Source organism: Micropterus dolomieu, linkage group LG11, assembly GCF_021292245.1.
Source record: "Micropterus dolomieu isolate WLL.071019.BEF.003 ecotype Adirondacks linkage group LG11, ASM2129224v1, whole genome shotgun sequence".
NCBI lineage: Eukaryota > Metazoa > Chordata > Actinopteri > Centrarchiformes > Centrarchidae > Micropterus > Micropterus dolomieu.
In genome coordinates this window covers 26609763-26619928 of record NC_060160.1, presented here as the reverse complement: position 1 = coordinate 26619928, position 10166 = coordinate 26609763, and the positions used below count along the sequence as shown (strand labels likewise).

Below are 10166 nucleotides of genomic sequence, written 5' to 3'. Positions count from 1 at the left end.
ACCTGAATCTTATTTTCTCATGGTTTTGTGTCTACATGACTTACTGGGACAACTTTTTTTTTTTTTAGAACACTTTTTATTAGCATTTTCCATAAACAACAATTTTCAGTGCATTTGTGATTTATGTATAGAACAAAAGAAAAAAGGGACAAAGGCATGTATAAAATTAGGATGAGTCCAAGTATGTGCATGGCGATATCCACACACAAACCTAAACACACCCATAAATTCACTGCACTTAGACAAAAATATTATATGAAACAGATTTAGATACAACAAACCTGGGACAACATTTTTAAAATTGGTCCACTGTTAATCTAGCACGCTGTAGTCGAAACTGGGCAAACAGGCTGCAACGAAATCCTCACCAGCAATTGTATCCTGTCACAGTACGTCCACTAAAGTGCTTGTTTTTACCATTGACACGCTCAGATTGATATTAAATGCATCTGGCAACATTATAAAAAGGATCCCTACAGAGATAAACATTTTTAGTAAGATACACTCGCTAGAAGAAACACACACACAAAAAAAGTTAAAATTATGCCCACAAAAAGTGCTCCTAAATTTGCCACCAGGCAAGGCGCCTGACAACAAGTGACTCCTGGGGACACCCTTTGTTTTAACAAGAAACTGAAGTCTTGCTCAAGGACAATTGTCGCTCTGAAATCTCATGAGAGGCGAGTTGTTTCAGGAAACACCGGTAGAAACAAGGGAGAAGAGTTTTTCTGTACGTAGAGGAACTGCCAGCAAGACTTTTATTTCCTAATATTACCACAACACAACAAACTCCTCTCTCCAGCTCTGACTCATATTTCTTTCCGCCCAAAGATATTCCGCTTACTTTCTAGTTCACGAAGACATGCTGCTGTTGTGATGTTAGCAGTTTGCTAACCCACAAATTAGCTAACGTTAGTTACATTACTTGCTGTGTTGTTCGCTCTAGATCATGGTTTTTGTCCTGGTGTTGGATTTCTTCAGAATTACCTTTAAAGCTGGGGTAGGCTCAATAAATCAAATGCTGACCCAAAAAAGAAAAAAATCCGGTATCTGTGGCATAGGTCTGTCATAAGCCCAGCCAATCATTTCATTCGGATCCAATCTAGGTAGAGTCAGGGTAATATGACGTTCTGCTTCTCCCCTTGTTTGAACAGGTATCTTTGCAGCATTGGCGTTCTACCCAGGTTTGTTTAATATAGCCCTCATCTTTATATCCAAGTAATTTTCGGCAGTGCATCTCATCATTTTCCCCACCATTGGGAGCAGAGGCTGCCATCTGACTCAATGCATGAGACAGAGTAGCAGAGTTTTCCAGTTAATAGAGACTACCTAAAATGTTGTTTTCAAAACTTTAACTCTGGCATGTTCATGAGTGTTACAGAGAAAACATTTAAGATTACTTAAGAAGGCTACCCATAGGTCACACAATTTACAGTATCTCAATAAATATGTAAATATATATAATACAATGTGATTTGCTGAACAAATGATGACAGGAGGTTGTAAACCTCTTGTCATAATGTCCTGCTTAACACTAAACCACACTTTGTTCAAACCACTACACACAAATCTCTACATCTGGCACAATATTAATGAATCAAATATTTGCCATTCACTATGCTAAACTTAAAATTCATTGCCGTCCACTCTGACTCCTCACATGGGCAAACACATGCTGCACATTTGTTTAATAGGCTATCAGAGCCATAGCAAAACTGTAAAAGGGCCACAGGTGAGCTCTTTTGTTTTGGAGCAACAGTTGCCAACATAGGAGTGGAGTGGAGAGTAAAAGGAGGAGGAAGAGCAAGACCAAGGAGATCCATAATGTCTGATGGTAGATTCGGACCACCATGGTCTGGGCAGCAGGTTCACAGTACCATCCATCGTCCAGACTTTCTACATTGACAGTAGGAATAGAATAGGAAATCATCATGACAGCTGTGATGTTTGACAGCACAGTCGCATCAGAGGGCAGGCAATGAAAAATACAATAGATGAAAAATAAGGCATGTATTTCCCCCATTATATATAGTATGCTGTTCAAGTCATCATACATGGGAATACTTAAATCCAAATGTACACATTATTGTATATGTGAGGAAAAAATTGGCATCAGTGCAAAATGGCAACATAATAGAATTTAAATAATCCCACTTGTCAGGTACTAACATGAGAAGTGCTACAGTAGTGCCTTTGAGGGTTTTTCTATTTCATCTTTGGAGACAGCACACTGTTCAGGGTTTTACTAAAATATATGTTTTCATTTAAATAGATTTTGGATCATTTCTGTAACAAAAGCAGTTTTATAAATGAATAAAACCACATTATCATCATTTTTCATGTCACATTTGGGTTTTTGTTGTGCTTATGCAAAGAATGCCATTTTAATCAATAAACACATTGTATTTATATTTAATTAATAAAAATAAATAATAATAATTAATATTTGATATTTCTTCTCAATTCAATTCCATGATATCGTCTGAACGCTAAAAGTCAGCGTTCATGTCAGACAGATGGCAAGAGAAGAATGAACTCATGTCCTCAGTTCTCCACTGATCCATTCGGCCACCATTTTGGCAACTTCTGTTCCTGCATCCAGGACAAAGGCATGGCGGAACCCGTTTTCACACAGTCTGAAATCCCCACATGGGAAGTCCTCCTTAATTTCATGATAATACTGAACAGGGCACCAGTGGTCTGTAGCTCCATAATAAAATATAAGCTGAAAATGGAAACGCAAAAATAGTTAGTTTACTGTCCTGTCTAGATTTAACACAGAATAACAGCTAAAAAGAACATGTCACAAGTAAAGCCTTAACTGATCATTCAAGCAAGCTTACTGTCTTTATGTTATCAAATATTGAACAGTAGTATTAGGTACAGTAAATTTTTATAAGGCAATCATGTAGGAAGGTCTTTCTTACCTTTTCAAGATGTTTCTTTATCGTTATGTTGTCTCTTTCCAGAACTTTTCTCATTTCCTGACCGCCCATGTACATAGCATTGGCTAAAAAAAAAGAAAAATATTACACTAGTGTAGTCATTACTTTATTTCAGAGATACTAGAAATAAAAAAAAATGACACACAGGCCTGCAGTTTCAAGCCAAGGCGCAAAAGTAAAACAGACGCAGTGGGCTGGAGACACAGTTTGTGTGTCATTTGTGTTTGCAAGTTCTGTCTCTCTCCTTATTATATATGCATTTCATGGAGGATCCTGCAAATAATAGGAGACATGTTGACAGAGGTTGATTATGTACATGTATATACACACACACACACACACACACACATATATATATATATATAGATATATATATATAGTATATTAGTGCTGGGCAACGATTAAAATTTCGCGATTAATCGCATGATTTTCTTGCGATTAATCGTGATTAATCGCATTGTTATGCGTAAAATTGAATAATTTTGAAGTAGTGTATTGCGCAACTTTAATTTAAATGTAATGCTATATACACAAAAGTGTAAACACTTTTTTAACACTTTAAACAAATAAAGTGCTTTTTACCAGCAGTATTCCCTTTACACAGTATTACACAATATTTCTTATAAATCTCAACTTAAACATTAATGTAATCAAATCAAATATTAAAGGACATTACCTTTTATCTAGCTTGTTAAAACAAGTAACCATCAGTTTGTTTTTTTCTGAACAGGTATCAGCATCAGGTATCTTTTATCAGGGAGCAGCAGAAACAGTCTGTTCAGTAGGGTTGGGACGATGTCTTCAAAACTACATTGAAACATCGGGATGGACAATGGCATGGGGGAGGTGGAGTAGCGGGGTCTGTGCGTGTGTTCACTCGCACAGACTTCACTCTGTTAAAAACTTGAAATGACGTTACAAGTGGCGGTGGATATTTTACAAGCACAGACCAGGTAACGTTAAAGCAGCATTGAACACAGGGTGCAGATGTTGGTTTCGGCTGTTTGAGTTGTTTGATAGCAACTCAAATTAACAAGCAAGCGGCTCACCTGCTGCTGCGATAATGGATTGCGGGTGGAAAAATATGGAAAAAAAGATGACAGCGTAGTCTGCCGAAGCCTCCCTCCACTGCTTGTTTGGGTGAGTGATTTGCAGGCTGATCAACATCCCGCCCGTCCTGTGACCCACGGTTTGTCTGGATGTGTATTCAGAGCCAGTGAGCAAGGGACTTTCAAACTAATAATAATGAAATAAAAACTGCGTTAACATGTGATAAAATAATTGTCGGCGTTAATTAATTAATGCGTTAACACGATAATAACGTGTTAACGTGCCCAGCCCTAATATATATATATACACACACACACACACATATATAGACAGACAGACACATATACATATATATATATATATATACATAAAGGGGTGACGTCACATTGACTACATCCACTTCTTATATACAGTCTACGTAGAAACTCCACTTCTGGACTCTCTCCTTTACTTGTAGAATATGTCTGGAGGTCAGTCCCAGGATTTGTCTTTGTGACTCTAGCTCCTCTCCTGTCGCTTCACCTCTCCTTTAAACATTTTGGACCACTGAACCACACCACAAACACCACACTGCACATTCTACAACTGTGTAAAAGGAATTGACTTCTCAGTAGTGTGCATTGAGTGAGCATTACATGCTTGGAATACAAGCCGTCTGAAAAACATATAACAGTTACTGGCACAGTAAGATTGCACCAACTGTGGATTAAATATCACTAGAAAACGTTCTTAAAAAAGTGAACATTATATGCATGAGGAGTAAAGAACAAAGCACAACTAACCTGCACAGTCTCCACTGAGAAGACCTACAGTAGGTTGGACCACAGTGTGGTCCAGGGAGGGGATGCCACCAAACACCAGTTTGATAAGGCCGGCTTTCAGTCCCTCAGGCAGGAGCGAGAGCAGGAAGAGAGGCAGGTAGGCCACATAACGCATGTGACACAGAACAGGAGTCATGACCTTCCCCTGAGGAGTCTGAGCCATGCGCTCAATGGTGGGAAACAGCATGACGGCCTTTATAATCTGTAATCAAAAATAAAGAGGTTACACTTTTCAGCATGTCTTGGATTAACAGGACATCAGACCTGGAGGTTAATCAGGAGGTAAAATATTCCCACTGAGCTAAGGATTTTGGAAAATGAATCTAAAAAGGGAGTCATGTCTTTTAATCTGCTGGGTGCTTTTGGTGGTTAAATGTTTAATTGTTGTCACAATGTGAAACAATGGGTTTCCCCAAAAAGAAAGAGACATACAGCAACTAACCTTGAGTTCAGGATTTCTCTTCATCATCTCCAGAATAATGTAGCAGCCGATGGAGTGTCCCACCAGGACCAGGCTGGTCTCTCTGGGAACATGTTTCCTGAGGAAGGCCAGCTTGTGTTCAATCTGCCCGTTCAGACCAAACACATCGTCCTCGGCTTCTGTGTAGGTATTTGTATAAAAAAAATAAAAAATTTTAACTTGAATTTCCAGCTAAACTGAGGCTTTTTGAAGACCCCTCTCTCTCTCTCTCTCTCTCTCTCTCTCTCTCTCTCTCGCCTGTCATTCACCGGTCTTGTGCAGAGTTTTACGTGCCTGCCGTGCTGCCAACAACTACATGCACGTCGCGGTTCCTTGCGGGTCTATTCCAAGTAGCCGGCTATTTAAAAATGATAAAATATTCTTTGTGTGGTTCATCAATGGTGATAAATTATCTGAAAGTCCCGCGAGGTCGAACAACTCTGCACAACACCAGTGAAGCCGGGGCTCGGTCTCTTCAGCAAGTGTTCCTCTTCCGCCACCACACATGCCCAGGGTTAGGGTTACAATTTTGGATTTATTTACTTTAAAAACATTTATTGGAAGTTTTTTTCTATTTACATGTTTATTTACAGCATTAAACGTTGAAATGTAAATTGTAATAGGCTGTATATTAACTTACTGGGAGAAAACTGGTAGTTCTATGTAAAATCAGACGTTGAGCACCCCTATATCGCCAAAATGGCATGATCCTTGTTTCGCTGCAAAGCTTTGACTGTGAGACTGACAGTCGAATGAGGCTCCGACCATCAAAGCATCAAATCTTTGACTATTCAGGGTCAGCTCTAGGCTCTAGTCTGCAGTGTTGGCGTGACTGCGGAAATCAGTTGTAGATTAGTAGGCTGTGGGCCTTGTTTTGTGAATTCGTGAACACTGGTGCTGCGAGGGAGTTGGTAACTCATTTTAGCCGGTGGTGAACGGCTCTTGAAAATAAAACATTTGATGATTTGTTCAATTTAATGGTTTTGGATCATTTTAAAATTATCTGCCGAGCAATGTTGCCACCTACATTTATTAACGTAAAGTCACTTGTGCTTCAGCTGCTGCACTTTCAGACATAATGGTTTGACACATAAAGTTGCTTTTGAGTCCTTTGCCTGTGATACTGGTGTTAAGGTGCATTCGGGAAAAGTGGCCAGATGACTGGACTGGACGGTTAGGTCAGAACAGAACATTCTGATGCCAAAGTGTAATTATTTAAGGAAAAAGAGGCTGAAAAGCTGAATGTCCTGTCAAATGAGCTATGGGCAAGCATTACCAGGATGTATGAAATCTGCCTGTGCCAGGTTCTGCTTTGTCTTGTGCAAGGTAGATGTGAAAGCAGTTAGCAATACTATGCTTTTAGATTACCTACCGTTTGTGTCAGAAGGCTTTCTGTCATTGATAGGGAGTTCTGTAAAGGCTCGTGCAGGTTAGACACCTTACAGCGTCGGCAGATCGCCTTGCTGTTCAGACTACATGACTTGTGACGGGAGTCTTGAAGACGTGGCGTTCACACTACATGACGGATCGGTGACAGGGGGTCACACACTACACGAACTGACCGCGGCTCCGTCACCCAACGGCCGGTCTCTAAACCACGTTTTGTCAAGAAAACACACATGAAATGTGAAACGGGAAACGATGCGAACCTTCACATGAAACAGCTGTTGTTTGTTATTATAAAGATTATAAAATTATAAAGACAAAGAATCTGGGTGAAAAAATGGATTAGCACACTCAGGTAGCAGGGATTGTCTGAGCTACAGAGAGCTGGAGGTGAGTTTAGTGTTCTGCGGTGAAAAAGTAGCTGCCTGCTCTTATTGGCTGGATGTGGATGTCCTCCAGATGTCCCCCCCCCCCCCCAAGTCTATTTACATTACACCTTTCCCTCTATGTTCTGGATAATATATACAATGCACAGTATCAGATGACCTTGTTTTCAAGATTTTCTTTGGTTTCCATGTTCAACTAGCCTGACTAACTTACTCATTAACTCCCAATTTTTAAATATGTTAGGTGTGATAAACATTCCTATTTCAACTGGCATAATTAGTAACTAAGTCAGCGTGGTAACCCTGAAGTGAACAGAACCAGAGAAGAATCTGTACCGTCTACCATGTCCATGGAGTCTGGTGGGACACAGTGGCCAGCATGACTTACAGCCCACACTGGGTGGCGGTGTCCAAACATACTGTGAAGTGTGTGCATGAAGGTTCTGTAGAAGCCCACCACACCTGGGTTACCTGTAAGGAAGACAACAACAAATGAGTGCATTTCCCCACATAACAAAAAGCGGGGGGGAAGTGGACTTCCACTTTCAATGCCTGGATTTTTCAAAAAACCTGATTATTTAAACCAATGATCTGCCAGCAAGCTTGTTTCTCAAATTGTCAAGCTTTCATGATACCTTTCAAATATCCCTCCTCCCTGTTATATCCCCGGAATATTGTATCAGTATGTTAACATGATAAAGTGAAATTCAACATTAACTGTGGTTGAATGGTAACAGTTACATTAATAACAGTGTACATGTGTATCTAACTACTTATGATTGGTTGTTATATAAATTCCGTTACGACAGAGAAGAGTGTGATCTAGGACTAACTTTTAAAATATCTCTGCCTAAAAAGAAAATAAGTTGAACTGCTGCAAACTGCTATTGACCATACCAACTGATACAGTCATGGTCAGATTAACCTGTTAAGTATCAGAGGGTCAAAATTTCGTTGTCTGGCCCCTACCTACTCCTATCAACCACTCTCTGTGTATTGATTTTGTGCACATCAGTACTCCTATGCTGTAATAATTCTATCTAGCACCAGGGCTTCTGTGCATTAGTTTGTTGTGATATTATTTAGAAATATGCACCATGCAAGCACTGTATAAACAACAATAATAAAGGTTTTAACACAGGGCTCCCTCTAGAAGACTGATATTGTATTTGAGTGGTGCAGATTTCTGAATATAGAATATCAGCCCAACTCACCTGGAATGATGAGAAAAAGCACCTTGTGCCCGGAGTGTAGCTGACAAGAGCCAAATTTAAGAACCTCCGTGATGGCTCCACAGCAGTACATAAAGTCTGTCTGTGGTTCATCCCTCCCGTCTGTCACCATGTTGTCCATCTGATTAACTTTCAGGAAAAGAGGGATAACATATGAAGAACAATTACAATATTATCATTTTATGTTCCATTGAGTATCTTTTTGAATCTTTAGCCACAGGTTGCAGAGGTTACAACTCAGTTGCCTTTACAAGGACCATCAAGACACCTATGCCTGGAAGAAAGGTCTATCTCTGCCTGTCTTTTAGGAGCTTTAATCAAGACATGTTTGTGAAGGAGGTTAAAGATGACCAGTGGTCAGGTGTGTGTATGGAAAATGATCCAGAAATTGCTCTGTACACATTTATGGAAAAACTAACCAAGCTAGCTGAAAAGCAGACCCTTCTGTAAAGCAGCGATTCCCAAAGTGTGGCGCACGAGCTGCCTTTAGGTTGAGCACGACAGGAAAAATGTAATGGCGGTGTAGTAGTGTAATAACTACAAATTTTTTCATGAAATACAAACCTGAATTGAAAACTTTCCTTTGTAAATTTTATTCAAAATTAAAAACGTAATTATTAATAGTTAGTATTATATATAATACACAATGTTACATCGCGATGCAGAGCTGCAGTTAAAAGACAGAGAAGACAGATGCATGTTGTGTTTAAGCGCAGTGAGTGTGGAAGGGGAGAGCGACTGATTTAAAAGTTTGTACATAGGCCTATATATGATTCTGATATATCAGAAGCAAATATCTATTCAAAACATTACTCAGACTGAAACAAACTAAGAAATGAGGGAAACCACATAATAGGAATAATGCCACCCACTATGATGTTTTGTTTGGGTTATTAACTGCTTTGCATGACAACCTCTGTGCACTGTTTTAAGTTATGATATGTGATTTTGGACGGGGCCAAAATGTTGTTATGTCAGCAACCGCTTTTGTGGAAGCTACTGAGGACCCGAAAAAGGTCCAAAGGTGATGCTTTTCATCCACGTCAAAGGTTAAAAAGCGAGTCGTGCATGTGGTGCGTTTGTGCTGAGTCATATTCAAAGAATAGCTTCTCTTAAACTATAATACAAATAATTTAAAAACAAACATTCCACCAGTATAGCATACACATATTTCAAGTAAAAAAAAGAACACAGTGAGAAGGCGATCAAATAGGCTGTAAAGTTAACATAAATGTAACTACAAGTTGCCATTTTAATTGAACTGGTTGAATTATTGCTAATTTGTTGGTGCCGAATGAAAGAATGTCTGCTTATTGTAATAAACGAATTTTAATTGAGCGTTTTTAATGACTTAAGCACCACTACCAATATGAAGCTGTATTAAATTGACAGACGTTAAATGTAGTTTGGTGTGAGACGCTCTAGCATTGACAATAGCTTACACTATCTCAAATGACAAGATACTGAGTGACATTAGCTTGACTACTCGTAGCTGGTTCAGATAGCCGCTATCTGACAAGTACAATGTATACCAAAATATCTTTTACCTCTTAATAACGGCATCAAGATTAAGATGATATGTTCACTATTGATTTGTGTCTCCTGTTTGCCCAGTGTGAGGACTTCCTGCTTCGCACACTGCTGGATTTTGATTGGTCAGCTCAGCGGCCGTCCCACAATACTTTTCATCTTTTCGTTAAAGAACGGTTTAATTTACAGCTGCCTTACTGCTAAGTGAAGGAAAGGGCATATAAGAACATATACAGTAGCTGATATATAAGCAGGAACCTACACACTGCATAGTGACTTCAGCCACTGCAAAATACAGCATATCATTACTGACTGTTAATACCCTTCTGGATCCGATCAATAAACAATAATCATTT

General features: G+C 39.3%; 1 protein-coding gene across 4 annotated transcripts; it reads right to left on the bottom strand.

Annotated features, from left to right (window-relative positions):
* Positions 1-1168: 1168 nt before the first annotated feature.
* Positions 1169-9908, bottom strand: ldah (lipid droplet associated hydrolase). 4 transcript variants are annotated; one of them, XR_006827277.1, is made up of 8 exons: positions 9828-9908; positions 8263-8409; positions 7385-7519; positions 5259-5416; positions 4778-5018; positions 3091-3218; positions 2928-3010; positions 2688-2725 (listed from the first exon to the last, which is right to left on the bottom strand). XR_006827277.1 is itself a non-coding variant. In XM_046063697.1 (7 exons), the coding sequence occupies exons 1-7, from the start codon at positions 9841-9843 to the stop codon at positions 2537-2539; spliced, it is 969 nt and encodes a 322-aa protein (XP_045919653.1). In that variant the 5' UTR covers positions 9844-9908; the 3' UTR covers positions 1672-2536. The 4 variants fall into 4 exon arrangements, 3 of the variants coding, with proteins under 3 accessions (XP_045919654.1, XP_045919653.1, XP_045919655.1); XM_046063697.1 differs by lacking the exon at positions 3091-3218 and having other exon boundaries at positions 1672-2725; XM_046063698.1 differs by lacking the exons at positions 2688-2725; positions 2928-3010; positions 3091-3218 and adding an exon at positions 1169-1896.
* Between the last annotated feature and the right edge of the window lie 258 nt (positions 9909-10166).

Bases quoted from the DNA above. Each gene is read 5' to 3' on its own strand.
- ldah (XM_046063697.1), bottom strand. The intron at 7,520-8,262 runs GTGAGTTGGGCT...TCTTCCTTACAG, and splicing joins GCTTTTTCTCATCATTCCAG to GTAACCCAGGTGTGGTGGGC. The intron at 5,019-5,258 runs GTTAGTTGCTGT...TTTTGATTACAG, and splicing joins AGAGAAATCCTGAACTCAAG to ATTATAAAGGCCGTCATGCT.